The sequence below is a fragment of the Rhinocladiella mackenziei genome (genome assembly GCF_000835555.1).
Source record: "Rhinocladiella mackenziei CBS 650.93 unplaced genomic scaffold supercont1.4, whole genome shotgun sequence".
NCBI lineage: Eukaryota > Fungi > Ascomycota > Eurotiomycetes > Chaetothyriales > Herpotrichiellaceae > Rhinocladiella > Rhinocladiella mackenziei.
In genome coordinates, this window is record NW_013550601.1 from 792,138 (window position 1) to 809,588 (window position 17,451).

Consider the following 17,451-nt stretch of genomic DNA (forward strand, 5'->3'; position numbering starts at 1 on the left):
TCCGAGCCGTGTTCAATGATTCCTTTGAGAGCCTTCTCAGCATCGATGTGGGCCATATCCAAAGGAGTCGCGTGCTCTCGGATCTAAGTAGCATCGACATCGTTCTGCTTTCTGCGAACCAAAACTGTTTGCGGAGAATTTCAATTTTGGTTGTGGGGGGATAATCAAATCGTTCAACTTTTATCGCTGGCCTCGGGCCCGTAACGTTCAACATACTCCTGTTCCTCGGCGTCAAGGTCGATATTAAGCCGCAGGCGTATGAGACCTGCATCCTCTTGACAGTCCTTTCTGCTCTCCTCGTTATCCAGAGAATGGTTCAGTAGCCGCGAATTCGTCCTGTTCTTTTCCTCTGCCAGCGGCATGGCCGCCGCCACCAGCTCATCTTCGCTCTCCGCGCTCCTTAAGAAATCCACCCTCGATGACCACGAACAATTGTTAGACGCAAGCAACAAGGCACTGAAAGCCGCCAAATCTGATCTCGAAGCCCAACAGGTCAAGGTTGTCGCCCTCCTCAAACTTGACCGATACGGCGAGGCCGTTAAGTTCATCGAAGGAACAGGAGACAGATTACGAAAGACGGTGGAACTGGAATATGCATATGCTCTGTATAAAACAGGTCGATTAGAAGAAGCCGCAGAACTATCGTCCACTATAAACGAACGGGGCGCACAACATATCGAGGCTCAGTCCAGATACCGCTTAGAGGACTCGTTAAAGACGTCCGAACTTTACAGGCGCATAAGGAGCCAGAAGTACGAGTCTGAGGAATATGACCTCCGAGTTAATCAAGGTGCGATAGATGCTCAGGCTCAATGGGTCGGTGCTGCAGATCCAAAGTCGATACGGCGACCTGGAAGAGAGGATTTAGATGCATTTGAAACTGCATATAATGCCGCATGTGGAAGCATCGCGAGGGGAGAATTTGCGCAAGCCGAGATTCTCCTGAAACGAGCCAAAGGGCTTTGCCAGCACTCTGACGATTTAACAGACCAGCAGAAAGCAGACGAGCTTCTCCCGATATCTATTCAACAGTTATTTGTCTTGCAGTGTCTAGGAAAAACCTCAGAAGCTGAGGCGATGGCTAGCGAAATCAGCGCCGAGGAAGCATCCGACGTCTCGACTCGGAAAATTGGTCAGAACAATATTCTGCTGACTTCCTCCTTGGTGAACCCTTTCCTTGCGCACAAAGTGTTCCATGCAACATCAAAAATTCCTCCCGAAGATAGGCTCTTCTCTTACCAGAGTGTGCCTCTCGAATCCAACAAGACTACACTGGACCTTCAGACTTTCAAGTTCGACGGCATCATCTCGTCCACCTCCAAAAGAATCAAAGGTCATTCTTCTCCTTCATTATCACCCGAAGTCCTTCTCTCCTCATACTTCAATGCGGCAGCCCATGCCAAGGGCGATACGGGCAAAGCGGCGGTGAGCAAAATTTTGCCCGAACTGGAGAAAAGACCGAATGATATTGGCTTGATAATCACTTTGGTCCAGCTGTACATATCGATTGGCGACAGTACCTCTGCTGTTGAACTGTTCGAGTCGTTCATCAAACGACTGGAAGATTCTGTCGCCGAAAACGAGCAAGAGATTCGGTTCCATCCCAGCCTAGTGAGTCTTTTGATTAGCTTATACAAGCACCGGGGTCAGAAGGCACACGTCAAGAAGGAACTAGCAAAGTCCGCCTCTTATTGGCAATCCAAGTTGAATGCTCCAACAAGCTTGCTCGCTGCTGCCGGCGTTTCACTGTTGGAATCACAAAATGAAGACGACGCCAAGCTAGCAGCGGATCTCTTCAGCAAGCTCCAAGAACGACAACCAGATGATAAAGCTATAATAGCTGGTTATGTTGCGTCCCATGCATTCGGCGACGAGGCTCCGGTTAACCTAAATGCCGAGAAGCTGACGCCCACATCTGAACTTGTCAGCAACATCGATGTCGACGCCCTGGAGAATGCCGGTATTCCTCAATCATTGAATGCTCTCACGATAGCACAATTGGGCCAGGCCAGGAAGCGAACGGCACTTGACGCAGGCAATGCTAAGCCTAAACGAATCCGCAAATCGAGATTACCGAAGGATTATGATGAAACCAAGAAACCAGACCCTGAACGGTGGCTTCCGATGAAAGACAGGAGTTATTATCGACCACCAAAGGGCAAGAAGAAGGGCAAACGAGGTGGTGAAGACAGAACGCAGGGTGGAGTGGTGAACGAAGATCTGAATGTGGATGCTGCGAAGCCTGCTGCCACCGCTACTACAGGCTCTGGAGGAGGCGCTGGCAAGAAGAAGAAAGGCAAGGGGAAGAAGTGACATTTCCATCAGCTGTAGAGTTGTCCCATAGCGAAACCATGCCTGACTCAAGATGAAAAAATTCTGTCTACCTCGCCTGGATGACTTGAATCTGAAACTCCTCTTTCCCTTGTCTGCGGACCTCGTCGTCAATACCCAGATTATTTGGCTCTTGCACCCTCAGGATCTCGTGTCATCTTGTATCATCGTCCACTTATCTGGCAGAGAAACACTGAGCTTATCATCCTTGATCCATTTAGATCTTCCTCTTGCAAGCAATGACATTGTCCGCACGGGGCATTGTTTTGGCAGTGTGATTCTAGCAGATTCCGGTACTTCTGCGTGTGGAGGAATGTAATTTTCATGTCATTCAGCCATTGGGTCTTGGGGAGGATTTGTCACTGTTTCGAACGTCGGACGAAGCCGAGTTCCCAGTGTCGAAACTCTGCTCCCGTGCGATGGCAGATTATAGGAGGGAAATCTAAGACACGTCAAGACAAGGCTAGCAGCTGGAGAGGGATAAGATTTGGGATGGTCCACCAGTGAGAGCCACGAGGACCAGGGAAGAGAAAGGCTCAGGCCGCAGATTGGAGATCTATTGGCTGAGGGAGGTTTATGAAGTAACGGATGCACGAGGCACAAGGTACGGCGGCGGTGGTGGCGGATGAAAAAGAGAGAATAGTAAATCCGCTGCAAAGCAAAGCGAGAACAAGAAGCACGAGAAACCCTGGCTCTCTGCTTTTGAGCCTGGGGGGTTTTCCGCCCGTCAATGTCTCTTGTCACTTGTCCACTTCATCCTTCATTAACATGGATAGCAATGATCTCTCCTTGTACCGTGTGTGGCCACTGCACTTGCGCCATGGTCTATGGGTCCTCTGTCGGCGGTGTAACCAGAACTTGACCATTACAATCCAAGTTTGGTAGCACACGCATTTTCTTGCAATCTTGCGGTCTAGCCGGCCACGACCTCATCGTCCCAGTCGCTCACCACACCCTTCTCCATCTTTGCTGACTGCGAGGATGCTCCAGCGTCCAGCCTCCGTTGTCGGTCATGAGGACAACGACGGGCCACCGCCCGTCCCACCTGTGACCTCCCTGTTCTTCGGTCCCTGTCTCCCTCCCCCAGGCCCGTCTCTCCCAAGGCCCCGGTTCTGTTGATAGTACATTGGTGTGATCAAAGGCCTCATTGGTCAGCCCTGGCTGTTCCGCCAGGGCGTGGCGACTCATCGGCATCCGGCCAACCCATCTCACATTCAGCAAGGTTCTTTTTTTTTTCCTTCAGCTCGTGGCTACATTTTAGTCCCCCCTGAAAGCGACTTCCCGGTGGACCAAGCTCCATTCATACTCAGGTCCTTTTTCGCTATTGGCACTTTGGCCACTTCCATTCAATACCTCTACTTCGTACTTTGTTCGACTTCCTCCCACCCTCACAAATGCCCTTGCGGCGGCTCTTTGACGACAACGCTCGGATGTCGCTGCTCTTTGACCTCTCTACTTTAGCTTAAAACATGACAACCTCCTTCAACCTTTCCTGCAATGCTCCTGTCATCTGTCAGTGTCTTGTCTCGTCCTGAACTCCCACTCCCCAGTCAACGTGATTGACGGCCGTTGAGATCTGCTTGCCCTTACCCGACGCATATATCATATACCTTCGACGAAAGCTGTCACTATTTCCTCCTTGCAAAGTTCCCTCTGCGAAAGTTTGACCAGGTGATTCGTCGACGCCATCTGTACGAGAGCAGCTCGCTGTCCATCTATCCATCCATCCGTCCTTTGCGCATTCTATTGCTTCAAGCACCTTCTCTGCCCAGCAGATCCAGCTTATTCATCCCAAGCGTTGCGTTGATTCCTTCGTTTGTTGAAATCGCTCCGGCTTCGTCGGCCGCCCTGACCCAATATGGAGCTCGCCTGCCCTGGCTTCACCGCAGTTAATGTGGGCTCCAACTTTGAACATCCCGAAGACGTACATGAATATTTCTCCCTCCAAGCGCCACCCAATACCAGCATATGGCGGAAACCCGCCGCGTCAGATGATACCAGCGCTCCCATGGTGTTGAAGCGCCTTCAGCAAGCTTTTATCCTCGCCGAAGTCACCGTCTCAGCAGATTTTGCCATGGAATATGATCAAGCAGGCCTTGTCATTTTTGCGGGCTCCCTTCCCGCCCCGTCGTTACCACGGTCGCCACCCACGATTCGGAGAAGCCCTCGATACTCGAGGCCGGGAACGGAGACCCTAGCCACAGGGAAATGGGCCAAAGCAGGGCTTGAGTTTTCGGGGGGAGAACTTCATGCTACCTCTGTAGTAGCCATTTCACCATGCGGCGCTGACTGGTCATCTTCGGCTCGAATGCCTTCACCGTCATCGACCTTTGATCCTTATTCACTGACATCACAATCTCTGCGCCTCAAGTTCGAACGTGTGGATGAATCCCTGTGGATTTGGTATCAGATTCCCCACCTGAATTCTCCGCCGCTAGATTATTATCAAACGTCCGCCTATGATCCTGAATGGCGAAGTCCAGAGGACGTTGGATCCGGGTGGAAAAAGATGCGCGAGATTATGGGTTTCTTCGGAGGTGCTGAGCAAAAAGGCAATGTGTGGGTCGGATGTTATGCTAGTCGGCCGATGGATTTCGAACCGAGTAATAGTTGGGAGGAGGTTGATGGGTTAGTGGCCGAATTTGAGGATCTGGAAATATTATGATTTGTATTGGGACGAGACTGGTAAATGAAAGAGGAGTAAGAATTGAGAGAGAGAAAAGGGACGTATATTATGACTGGTACAATTGAGAGATATGGAAATTTGGGCTTAAACAGAAGGAGTACGAATACAGGATTAAACTGGAAAGATTTAAAGAAGATACTGTTTTAAAGCAGGCCCACTGCCGGTGCTGGGCTCTGAGATGGCTCGCACTAGTGGCCATCGTATCTTTTGTGGCCTAGCAGAGATAACAATGGTTAAATTTCTATATCAAGTTTGAGACTTCTTTTTCATTGTTCCATCACTCAATTAGAACTAGAGGCCCATCAGATCCGAGATATTTGATGGGCAGGATGGAAATACTTTGCTTTTGAAGCAACTTGAGGTTTCTTCCATGTTTCTCTGTCATTGCATTCCCCTCCGTTCCCCCCTTTCCCCTTTTTCTTTCCCTCGTACCACCTTCGAACACGACTAGTTTGGTGATGACCATGTCTATTGAAACACACAGAGATCGGATTAGTCGGGACGATGAGGACGCTCGAAACCTGAGGAGAATCTACTAATCTCGTCTCATTCCCTGCACCCGTTGGGTATCCTTACTTGGCTTGCTCTCGTCTATCTTCTCTTTTCTAGTCTATACTGCGTACTCTGTGAGCACGTAAACCCTCCAGAGCGGGAATAAGATTGACCTCGACGTGACGGGCATCGGCCCAGGCAACAAGGTCTTTCGACACCTTCGGGCATGCTTCCAAAGTAATCTTGCGCACTTTGGAGGGCTTTGCCTTTTTGAGCATGTCAGACACAAATACTCCCGTGATCTGGGCCTGCTCGAGATGCAAATTCTCGAGCATGGGGCATCCGTCGATGAAGTATTGGCTCCAGGAATCGACGATATGGTGTTGTTTCAAGCGGAGAACCTTGACGTCCTTCAGAAAACCGGACTGGAACAGGCGTTCCAACTGGGGCCCAGTTTGCTGTGAGCCTCTTATTGTGCAATTTTCAAGGGTCACGTGTTCTGCCCCGGTGGTGATTGACGGTAGTACAAATACTGGGAATGAACCACATTCGTCAACCACGAGAGTCTGGAGGTTTTCCAGCACCGCAAATGGTTCACTGAGCTCGTCATCGTGCCAGCCGACTGAGTGAAAACTCAATTTCCTGATGGTCTGAGGGAGATGGATGTTTGGTAGGATGGAACCGCTGATTATCAAAGTCTCCAGTTGCTTCATATGACGGAGATCAAGTCTTCGAATTGAAGTATCGAAGTCACTCCACAAGATACCGGAACAGTAAAGTGATTTCAACCGTGGCAATCCCGAGAGGAGGATGCCCTGCCAGAGAGTTAGCAGACAAGAATCAACCATCACGGCGGGTGAATCCACTCACCGCGTCAAGCCGGTCAGAAAAAGGTTTCACATTCATGTAAAGTTGCTTGAGAGTTTTACTGGCCAGGATCCAACGTCCCCGTTCAGGATTGGACCCAGGATGGTGGAAGTCAAGGACTTTCTGAAATCTAGCGATTTCAAGAGAGGGACAGTCTCGCAGAATAATGGAAACATCCTCGCTTGATATGGTTGGGTCAGGACCGAGCACAAGAATCTTCAAATTGTACTTGGACAAGGGCAATTTCCAGCCCGAAAGCCATTGGTTGTCGATCTCGAGATGTTGAAGCGATGTAAAATCTTCCCAGCGCTGAAGAGTTGTATTGAGGATCTCTGCCGAGATTTTCGTCAGGTTGTGTGCGATAACTGTCTTAGGAGCTCTCACACGTCTGAGAGTGGCGCGTAGCATCCGAGGCGTAATATCCTTGCTGGCCTGAGGGAAAGCGATGGTATTTGTCAAGGGAGGCCTCCCGAGGAGCATGTTCTTCCAAGGTTTCGAAACGCGCAACATTTGGACATGTTGTCTGTAGTCCAGAAAAGACAGAATAGATTCAACCACCTCCAGCGGCAGAGTTGTCATCGGATCTGTACGCCGGGAAAAGAAGAGCTCACTCTTGATCTGCTCTCTCAAGTCGTGCAACTTCTCGGTGATCGAGTAGAAATACGGGTCCGAGGTTGGGATAGATTTCAAGCCGTGCTCGTAGTACTCAATGGCGCGAGCTTTATTGTCTTGCAGTCGTTCGATTTGACCGCATCGAATGTAGCCTCGTCCATCTTTACGGTCAACCCGGATCATTGCCTTGGCATCACGAAGGGCTCGGTCGGTTTTTAACATGCGGAGATAGACAGCGACACGAATATCCAGAAGAGTCAAGCGAGTCTCGCAAGAAGTGCTCATGTCGCATGCAGAGAGCCGTAAGGCCGTGGTAACCGATTCTAAGGCGGCATAGAAGCGTTTCTCTTTGGCAGCTTTCCGACAGTCGAGAATGAGTTTTGCAATTTGCTCGCGGTTTTGAGCTTCTGAAGCCATTCGAACATCGTTAGGGCAATGCAGAGTTTGACAGATTCCTGGAGGATGGGAGTAATATCAATGAGTACACCCAGGATTGGACTTTGACCACGTGTCACTCACGAGTTGCACGTCGCGTCGCGGCCACGTAGAATCTCACCTATCACCGCTCTTAGAGTATGAGTCACATAGGGCGGCGTCACTTCGTCCCCCAAAGGGGAGTGTTTATTTATGTCTAACGCAAAGAAGCGATATCAATGCAGAGTCCGCTTTCCACCTCCCACCGGACCGACCATGGAATCGCACAGCCTAGAGCGGGCGTCTCAGTATCTGAACAATCTATTACTTGCTCGCGGCCTTCTCTCGAATGGAAAACCTATCGACTTTGCCTGCCCCGACCGGCATGGCCAAGGTACTGATGCAACGATGTCCCGGGTCATCAATCTCGTCCACGAGCTAGTTCTCCGACGCGATCAAGATGCGGAGCAACGAGAAAATCTCGCGACCAATATCCGAAAAGCTCGCGCCGATGAGGCACAACGCGTCCTTGACCTCCAAAGATTGCAAGACAAGAACGTGGAATTGACCCGAAGTGCCGCCTCCGCCGAATCCCACGAACGCACAAGTAAAGTAGCACTTCGAAAAGCAGAAGCCCAGGCCAAAGAACTCAAGGAACAGATGTTGAAAATGAAATCCAATCTTGAGCAAGTGCGCGCCAAGTGCTTGAGCGACGTTCGAAAACGAGATGTCGAGCTTGATAAGTTGAAGGCCCATCTGGCGGGGATCCAGCGAGGAAAAAAGGATGCGTCGGGGATGAAAATCAATGTGATAAACTGGGAGCCAGAAATCAAGGCCCGAGAGAAGCGAAACGGGCAGGATGCGAATAGTTCCGACTGGAGCCTCGAGAAAGAAACCAATGATTTTCTGGCAGCCGTGTTGAATGAGACAAGCACTGAGAATGTATCACTCAGAAGAATTATCACCGACACCATGGAAATACTTTGTGATCTCATTGGCTTTGAACAAGAAACTGTTGATGAGGAAGGGGAGAACGCAATGGGCACACCCGGCCAATATCGCAAGTCAAGACGAAGAGCAGCCCAAACGCCTGAGGACCTCACATCATGCGCCGCCCTCGCAGATCGGATGAGGGCCATTCTGGAGCACTGCCAATCGATCCTCAGAGATCCTTCATTCGTCCCAATTGAGGAAGTACAAATACGAGACGAGCAAATCATCCAGTTGAGACTGGGCTGGGAAAAGATGGCTGCAAGATGGAAAGGAGCCGTGACCATGATGGATAACTGGCGCCGACAGATGGCCGCGAATGGCGAAGGGTTGTCAGCCAAGGACCTTTCCAATCTAGAATTCGGCAAGAGTGTGGCGATGCTTCCGAATGGACAGCCCGTATTTGGAGCTGACGAAGAGTTATCATCAATATTATATGAGAATAGCAAACTGGAAAAGGATCGAGACGAAGAGCCCGCCTATCAGATGAACGGTGGTTCGCCTCCACACAATACCATGAACGACGAAGAAGAGCGGGATTCGGACGTCGACCTCCTGCCGAAAGCCTCACCGAAGCGGCCTGCTTCAATTTCTCGACGAGTGGGTCTGAATATAGGGAAGCCGATTCGACCGTTACAGGCCATCGATCTCAATCGGAACCACTCGCCGAATCGTGATACGAATTCACAATCACCATGGGGGCAAAGGGTCGATCCTGAGCGGGACCATCGGGATGGTCATTCCGACGCCGAAAATGATAAACTTGCGCCCGTGGAATCCAAAATTCCGCGACAGGTGGGCTTGATATTGGCTAGGTCGAAGACGCATGGAACTAACTTTGGTGTCCAGATCAAACGACAAGAGGCTAGGTTGACCGTGGCAGAAAAGCTTGCCCTTGTTGAAGCAGAGGCACTGGGAGTGCAGAAGGAATCGTCACACGATACCAAGAAAAGAAGGCGGTCAGGTATGAAGAAGACGAGGAAACGTTCGAGAAGAAGAAGCACGTTGAGTCCGGAAGAACTTGCGGCGCTGATGGGTATTGAATAGTTCAATGGCTAGCAGTCGGAGGCAATTTTGGATAAGGTCTCAATTGCTCTGCTGGATTTGAACACTAGCTCTCTAGGTGTCAACCTCCCTATTTGGTCTTGCACCCGTTAGATATGTGATGCATGCTTCTCGTTCACAAGAACAATGCGATATCTTGCCTTTCCAGCATCCATATCAACGATAGCCTTATTGACATCCTTCATGGGAACATTGTTGTTCCAGGTGTGCACGCCTTTCTTTGCAAACAGATCCAGCATCTCCCGGATCTCCTTTGGACTGCCAATGCCGCTTCCGGTGACTTTGATCTTCTTTGCCAGAAGAGAGAACGCGTTGAATGAGGGGATGTTGTCTTCAGGGGCACCGATTTGGACGAATACACCATTGACTCTCAAGAGTTGGAGGTATTGGGGCAAAGGCATCTTCGGGCTAGAGACGGTACTGACGATGATGTCGAGAGAGTTTCTGTGCTTCGTGGCCCAGTCTTTGTCCTCGTCGGTGGCAATGAAGTCGTCTGCACCCATCTTCATGGCGTCGGCCTTCTTGGACGAGGTTCGTGAGATAGCGACAAGTTTATCAACACCTAGGACCTTTGCTCCCATGACACCGAAATGACCCAGACCGCCCAGTCCAATAATACCAACTTTTTTGCCGGGCCCGGCCCCGTATTGCGTCAGTGGTGAAAACGCTGTGATCCCTCCACAGAGCATAGGCGCAGCCACATCGCTGGCCAGAGCGTCGGGGATTTTGAAGACGAAATGAGAAGGCCCGCGCCAGTAATCGGCGTATCCTCCATAGGACTTGCTGCCATCCGGATACTTGCTATTGTAGGTGGTGGTCTGGCCGTTTTGGCAATAGTTTTCGGCGTCATTGGAGCACTCTTCACAGTCGGGTCGAAGACAAGAGAGGCTCTGAGCGCCAACTCCAACACGATCCCCGGGATTGATACCGCCCTCGGCTTTAGATCCGACTCGTACCGCGGTACCGACGATTTCGTGACCGACACAGACGGGGTAAAGCGAGGCACCCCAGCCACTGCGAAGGGTGTGGAGGTCAGAACCGCAGATGCCGCAGTGAGTGATTTTGATGTCAATGTCAGTCTCCTCGAAGGGTTTGGGAGTGTACTCTTGCCACACCAGGTTGCCTTTGGCCGAGTCCTTGTTGAGGCCCATCCAGCCTTGGAACTTGTAGTCTGAAGCCATTTTGAGTGATGTTACAAGTAAAACAAAGGGAGAGGCTTGAGGATGGGAAGAAGAGTAGAGGAAAGATCAGGCTGCGCGCTTGTACTCACACGCGCATGGCCGCTTTCCCAGACATTGGTCTACTCGTAGCAAGTCTTGATTCAATTGTGTTGAGGAGCTAGTAGACCTTTTTATGTACTGTCGGTTCAATTCCACGCTCGCGATAGGTGGTGATAACGAAGATATGATGTACATATTCAGCGCTCTCCACTCTGGTCCATGGCTAGCCGACAGCCCTCGGCTCTAGAGGTGCAGTAACTTTGTATCGCAGGTGTTGCCAATTTTCCTCTAGACGAGCCTCGACTCGTCCAGGGTTGCTGCATGGTTGATTTCTGTCTAAATGAAGGAGCTTTGCGGGATTGTGGACCTTCACTGGCAGGCTGCGGCCGACAAAGCTCAATATCTCCAATATCCTCTTGTATGCCTGTAACATGCTGTGCGTAGAGGACTGTCTAGGAAAGCCGATGGGTTCTAGAAAGGGGTGTCGAACAAAATGCGTTGGTGTGGGGGCATCATCTATTGATTGGCGCGCGTCGTGTTTGTCGGCGGACCTGCGCGCAAATCACCAATCTTTGGTTAGTTACGACTTGTCGTTCATCCTGGAATTGCAGTAGGGCAACAACAGTATTCATTCAATTGGGATCTTACTCTGTCCCATTTGGGCTCAATTTCGTTGATCTTGATCGAAATGCTATGATCAACCTGTTCCGACAACCATCATGAACCGTTTTACGGCCGACTATTCGAGCAGCATCAATTCCACTCCTGGCAAAGAACATCCACAACAACGATCGCATTTATTCTCCTCCAAGCCTCCTGAACATGCCAGCACTACTCCTATCGCCCCCCCTCCTTCTCAAATCTTCGGCAGCTCGACCTTTGGCACTGGCGTCCGGAAGCTGCAACTTTCCCAGCCTTCCAAATCCTCTCCTCCCTTGCATACATCCAAATTCAGTCCGGCCGAATCGCGCACCAAGAATGGAACATCTGCAAAATTGAACGCTAGGTTTCCAAGCTCTTTCAATACATCGGTAGCCTCAGACACTGTGGAGCAAGATGGAGATAGGTACACGGAGGACGATATGGATGAGGGTGATCCGGATGAAACGAACCAATTCCCATCCCCTCGAGGCTTTCAATTAGTCAATCAACAATCCGCGGCTTCGCTCATGAAATTCAGCCCCAACAACGGAAGGGGATCGAGGATATCAGTGTTGCGCCAATCTCTACGGACCCCAAGACTCTCCGCACTCCCACACAAGGGCGATGATTCGGTCGTTCGAAATTTGGCAAAGGAGCTAGGCGCCAGGGCGCGACGCGCACCGCTGACTGAACCCGACGAGGTCATTCTCAGGACAGAGCAGATCCTTCGCCAACTCGACGAACAGGCACAGGACCTGAAAGACGGCGGGAGAATCCTTCAAGCCGTCACTGAACATGTTTTGGAGCTCATCAAGGAGTGGCAACGGTCTGTGGCGGCGGATCGTCCCTCACTTGATAGCAGCGATATAGGTCCACAACCTTCAGCCCCTGCATTTGTCAAGGCCAACTACCTCGCTTCGCTACTTCTGGCGCTTCATCATCCACCGTCTCCGGACCACATGGTCCTCTCCACCCCACAGATTCTTCTGGACTGGCTCGATACCTATCACGTCTCCTATGAACCGTTGTACCGGACTGTTGCGTCGGCCAAACCGAATTGCACGTCCCATGAATTGTTTTGGGACGCCGTCCAGAGCCTGGCGTTGCGAGGGAAGCTGCAAATGGTGATGCAACTCTTTGCCGAAGCCGATTTCAGATATGCGGCATCTGCCGCGGATGATGGAACGGATGGTGCTGGTTACAAGGGTGCCCAGCTCCAGTCGGTGCAGAGCGTCATCTATCGAGCGCGCGTCCTGCTCAATTCATGTCCGGCCATTCAATCCGAGGATTGGGATGTCGCTGGACCTGATTGGGATTTATTTCGAAGCCAAGTAAAATCAGAGCTAGAAAACCTGACCGAGCTTGCCTCTGGCCAGGATGACGACGACACTGCCTCATTCGAAGCGGAGAACTTCGGACTGCGCAAGCTGGGCTTAAATTCACTTGGGAAACTTGGTCAGAAATCTGGATCGACGATTCCCTGGACGATCTTTCAGAATCTCAAAATCCTCTACGGTATTCTCTTCGGGAGTGTCGAGGAGATTGCTGCTCAATCCCAAGACTGGCTTGAAGCGGCAACCTCGTTGACAATATGGTGGGATGGCTCTGCGGATACTTCAGTGGCTCAATGGAGCTTCGATGTCAGCCGCGCCAATGACAGGGCTGAAGATGACAACGATATCTATCCTTATCTTGGCCGACTTCGAGATTCCTTCCTCAGTGTGACCGATCCAAATGACAAGAACTCATTCCAAATCAATGCTATGTCGCCCATCGAAGTGGGTCTTGGTTCGATCCTGCAAGGAAGCACTCAAAGCGCCTTGATCGTGCTCCGTGGCTTGTCTCAGTGCGTAGCTGCGGCGGTGGCCGAGGTTGGCGTAAAGGCCGGTTGGCTCGAAGAGGATCCTCCCGCCAGACCGGCTGGTTTGAGTGAAGAAGATCTTATGGTGCTCAGCTATGGTGCCCCGAAGCAGGATATCACCAAGGATGAGCTGCTATTGGGTTACGCAGAGCAACTCTTTGAAAAGGAAACTCTGCGACTTTCAGATGGTTCTCTGTTTGAAGGCTGGGAAGTTGCCATTTCGGTCATAACGAGATTAGACGATCGCGACGCAATGCATACCGCGGTCGGCAATTTCATCGAGCAACTCCAAGTGGTGACTCAAGAACGGGCCGAGAAGCTCACCAACCTTTGCTCAGATCTTGGACTTCAGGACGAGGCACGAAAAGTGTCCGATCGATTTGGAGATCATCTGGTCAACAATACCACAGAGTATGGAACGGCTCTATTGTGTTACGCCAGGAGTCATGCATCACATAAAATCCGTCAGTTGGTCGATCTACTCATCAGCTACTCCTTGGTGCAGTCCCGGGCGTATCCTCCAGACACCGAAATGGACGATGGTCTCCAAAGTCTTGTCGGAAATCCGAGAACAGCCCTCGCCGACATTGCGGATGTGGACCCGGAAGCTGCAGAGATGCTACAATTCTATCTCGTCGGTTACGCCTGCCTCCGACGATTCTACAACCTGCGTGACGAGGATAACGCGCCGACTTCGTGGGCCAAATCCAACCTTCGACCTCTGGCACGCAGTCGAGCAGCGGCCAAAGCTCTCATCGCTGCAATCAACAGTGCCGCCGACAGCATTTACGGAGGTCTCTACGATCCCGAGCGACAATCGGCCATTCAAGTCGACGGACTCCTGACTCTCTTCGGTGAAGCCACGGCGCTCCTCGCCGTCAATGGCACATCTGGTAAACGCGTCTTGACCACCGAACAGATGTATTCACTCCTTGCCGCGATCGAAGACTTATCGACCGTCTCTTCGCGCGTGTACGATGCTACGGAAGAGTGCCTCCAAGCCGCTCTGCGAAATTTCCACGGCTCGCAACCGCCAAGTCCGCAGGCGATGCTGAAGAAGAGCATGTCGAGTGGGACGAACTCGAGTTTTAGCTTTAGCATGATGGGATCGGAGATGTTGGGTCGCAGTGAAATAACCAGTATGGGCACCGGAGGAAAGAGCGTAGGCAGCAGTGGTGTGTTGGTTCCGCATGGAAAAGGTGATGCGGCAAGAGGGTGGGATTGGCGGTCCAAGTTCAAGGATCGCCATGTCTCTGGACGCGATGTGGTTAGAGTGTTGAGAATGGGATTAGCGGAGGAATTGAGTCTGGCAGAGTTGGAAGGGAGTGTGTGATGAATTGCTGTAAAAGTAATACTTAGTAGCTGATGATGGCGGTGGAGCAAAGAAAGGGAGACATTTGAAGTTTCAGCCTTGTCCAAATTAAAAATATTCAAAATAATCGGTCAAGGCACCTGACCGTCGGCTGGACCATTGATAAATGATTTTTCCTCTTTCTGACAACATCACGATATCTTGGACGTCAATCGTTGATTTCCTCTACACTTTGACGAAGATTTTCGCTGTATATGTATGTATCGAAAATCTCTCTCCACACACATACATACCGAGTTCAAGCGAACTATAACACGTAGAGGTTGGCAAGATCGGACATATCAGAGATGGGGCATTCAGAGTGTCGAGTGGGCCGTGTATCGCTTCTAAGAATGATATCACGGAGATTTTCAAAGAACCAACTCAAGTGGGATCTGCAATGTACAATTCGCAGACAAGGCCATTATTCTTTATCGTAGACGATCGGTTCTATCGAATCCATCTCATAAACCCTTTCTCCTTTGCGGATTTTCGGATCCATTCCGAACGGGGACATAGAGAAATCCGTACGTGCAATGCGGTGCAAACCATACCAACCAAAATCCCTTCATTCCGCATGGGAAAACTCCGAATCATAGAACATAACCAGCTCCGCCCTGAAAGGCGATCTGTAGTCATCGTCTCTCTAGTATTTTCATTTCGTCGAATCTAAACGGGAAGCAGGCCAATCTCCCAAGATCTCGCCCCGCAACGTCGGAAGCAATTCAAAGCTCCTAGCGGTAGACCGGCGGGGTATTGGCATAATTTTGCAGAGGAATTCCGCCTTGTCCATACAAAGGCAGAGATTGCGGGTGCTGCCGATCAGCGTATCCGGGTTCCATTTGACCCTCACGGAAATTAGCCGCAGCAGGGGTATTCAATGGTCCTTTTCGCACTTGTCGGCGACGTTTGAAAAAGAGAACGGTTCCGATAAAAGTGAGCATCAAGACGATGGCGATGGCGAGGAGGATCATCCCCCGGCGGTTGTTATCGGCAAAGTTGAATCCGATGAAACTGTTGATGAGACCGAAAGCGATGGTGCTTGGGCCGAGGACACGATGACCTTTCATGATTTTGGCAGGGGCGCCGGTTTTTTTATAGATGCGATGGCCAATGAAGCCGACCGTCCAGGTGAGGAGGACGAGCCCGGTTACCACAAGACCGAGGATTTGATGGACGGAGTCCAAACTGGGATTGAGGTTGTCCCTTTTGCTGACGGCAATTCCCACACCCGTGCCAATGACGACCATGAGGAAAGCAAAGGACTGAACACCCCAGTGGAGCCAGACTTTTTCGAAGAAACGCAGAACCAAATATCCGGTGGGAAAGACGACCAAATATGCAGCAACCATGAGAAATGCATGGAAAGCGACACCGCCTCGAGAAAGTCCACCGTCGCCCGGCCTTGTATAATCAACTTCGTCGGCTGAGGGGACGGGGACACCGCCAGTGCCAGTGGCCTTCTTGAGATTGAGCTCGAACGAAGCGTATCCTTGGTGCTGGACAATCGTGGCCGAGACATCATTCGAGTTCATATCTCCAACAGGGCCTACGGCCCAAATCATATCTTGATCCTCGCTGTTGATATCGATACTACCGCCATTCCAGGAGCGGCAACCGGTACATTTGGCGTTGACGACAAACGTGCCGTCAATGATGCCACTCCCGTTCAAGACATCGACTTTGACGTCTGAAGTATACTTCGGCTCGACATGGCCCGTGCCGAGACGCGGGCTGAGGGTGATATTGTTTCCATCGTCATTGGCATATGTGACGAACATCAACGCCCCGTCCATCTGACCGCCCAAGCCAAAGGCAGCCCATTCTTGACCGGCGGGAGCAGAGAAGTAGAAGAAGAGAGAGTCGGTGCTGTCGGAGGGCACATTGATGGCGACGGTGACATTATCGTCCGTATCTCGAGAGGTACCGAGGCCGACATAGGTGGATTCAGGAACAGCCGCCTGCGCCGTGAGGAAGAATGCTGGTTAACGTGGTCAGCACAAATGGTACCTTTCTTTACTTTGGATGGGGAGAAGTGGAGGTTATGATCGTGTTATCGAGTCTGGATTACGGAGAAATGTACTCACTAGTCACGAACAGAGGAAGCAAGACCCTGATTCGGGATTGGTAAACAAAGGACATGTTGGAGGATATGAGAAAGTAGACGGAGACAGACAGGACGCAAATAACGAGGAATCGAGAGGAAAGGAAGAATACCCAGACAAAGAAAGAGATTGCAGGTGACGTTGGTAAAGATGGACCTGCAACAAGAGAGAACGTGTGGAAACAGACCAAGACAGAGGAAAGAGGGAAATTAAGACAGAGAATTGAAGTTTCAGAAGCGGCTGAAAAAGAAGACTCGAGGCGCTCACCGTGAACAGGGTCAATGGCCAGTTCGAGATTCATGGTGGGCGCTTATCCACTGGATCGGCGGCAGAGGTGGGAAAAAGACAGGGGGTAGAGCCCCCGTTCACCCATTGTTTCTAAACATAAGGACATCGTTCCTGGGACTGAAACCCCTTCCCCCCATCCCCGGGGGCATCCACTAACCAGCCGCTGAACGGGCTCCGAATGCTTATGTGCATAGTCTTCCTGGTGCTTGTTTTTGTCTCAGCCTCCCTGCATGGAGCCCGTCAGCCAACCACAGCATCTCAATAGGTCATATCACCAGTCATCCGGCATGATCTCCGCCTATGACCTTCCAAGAAACTTTGTTGGTCTCTCTCAGGCTAGGCGCTTATCCCTTAGATCTTTGCTCATCCATATACTGCTCGAGGTGTTCGCATAAAGAGTAGTCCATCTGCTCGCATCTCACCGTCGTCCTTGGCTACAGACGCGGTGACATAATCGATACTCGTTGCCGTGTCCGTCATAAAACTACATTTGAATCTGCCGGTCCTGCTGAAGAAGACGTCATTTT

At 51.0% G+C, this 17,451-nt stretch overlaps 7 protein-coding genes across 7 annotated transcripts; 4 read left to right on the plus strand and 3 right to left on the minus strand.

Moving 5' to 3' along the window:
• Positions 1-360: 360 nt before the first annotated feature.
• Z518_05410 (uncharacterized protein) lies at positions 361-2,313 on the plus strand (the record flags this gene model as incomplete). The annotated part of the gene is made up of 1 exon (XM_013416222.1): positions 361-2,313. The coding sequence occupies one exon, from the start codon at positions 361-363 to the stop codon at positions 2,311-2,313; it is 1,953 nt and encodes a 650-aa protein (XP_013271676.1).
• Positions 2,314-4,189: 1,876 nt separating this feature from the next.
• On the plus strand, positions 4,190-4,996 carry Z518_05411 (uncharacterized protein; the record flags this gene model as incomplete). Its single annotated transcript, XM_013416223.1, has 1 exon — positions 4,190-4,996. The coding sequence occupies one exon, from the start codon at positions 4,190-4,192 to the stop codon at positions 4,994-4,996; it is 807 nt and encodes a 268-aa protein (XP_013271677.1).
• A 626-nt stretch (positions 4,997-5,622) lies between these two features.
• On the minus strand, positions 5,623-7,405 carry Z518_05412 (uncharacterized protein; the record flags this gene model as incomplete). The annotated part of the gene is made up of 2 exons (XM_013416224.1): positions 5,623-6,324; positions 6,380-7,405. The coding sequence occupies 2 exons, from the start codon at positions 7,403-7,405 to the stop codon at positions 5,623-5,625; spliced, it is 1,728 nt and encodes a 575-aa protein (XP_013271678.1).
• A 273-nt stretch (positions 7,406-7,678) lies between these two features.
• On the plus strand, positions 7,679-9,439 carry Z518_05413 (uncharacterized protein; the record flags this gene model as incomplete). The annotated part of the gene is made up of 1 exon (XM_013416225.1): positions 7,679-9,439. One exon carries the CDS (start codon positions 7,679-7,681, stop codon positions 9,437-9,439), a length of 1,761 nt encoding a protein of 586 aa, XP_013271679.1.
• A 107-nt stretch (positions 9,440-9,546) lies between these two features.
• Positions 9,547-10,638, minus strand: Z518_05414 (uncharacterized protein; the record flags this gene model as incomplete). Its single annotated transcript, XM_013416226.1, has 1 exon — positions 9,547-10,638. One exon carries the CDS (start codon positions 10,636-10,638, stop codon positions 9,547-9,549), a length of 1,092 nt encoding a protein of 363 aa, XP_013271680.1.
• Positions 10,639-11,396: 758 nt separating this feature from the next.
• Z518_05415 (uncharacterized protein) lies at positions 11,397-14,513 on the plus strand (the record flags this gene model as incomplete). Its single annotated transcript, XM_013416227.1, has 1 exon — positions 11,397-14,513. One exon carries the CDS (start codon positions 11,397-11,399, stop codon positions 14,511-14,513), a length of 3,117 nt encoding a protein of 1,038 aa, XP_013271681.1.
• Positions 14,514-15,265: 752 nt separating this feature from the next.
• Z518_05416 (uncharacterized protein) lies at positions 15,266-16,673 on the minus strand (the record flags this gene model as incomplete). Its single annotated transcript, XM_013416228.1, has 2 exons — positions 15,266-16,512; positions 16,619-16,673. The coding sequence occupies 2 exons, from the start codon at positions 16,671-16,673 to the stop codon at positions 15,266-15,268; spliced, it is 1,302 nt and encodes a 433-aa protein (XP_013271682.1).
• Positions 16,674-17,451: the final 778 nt, after the last annotated feature.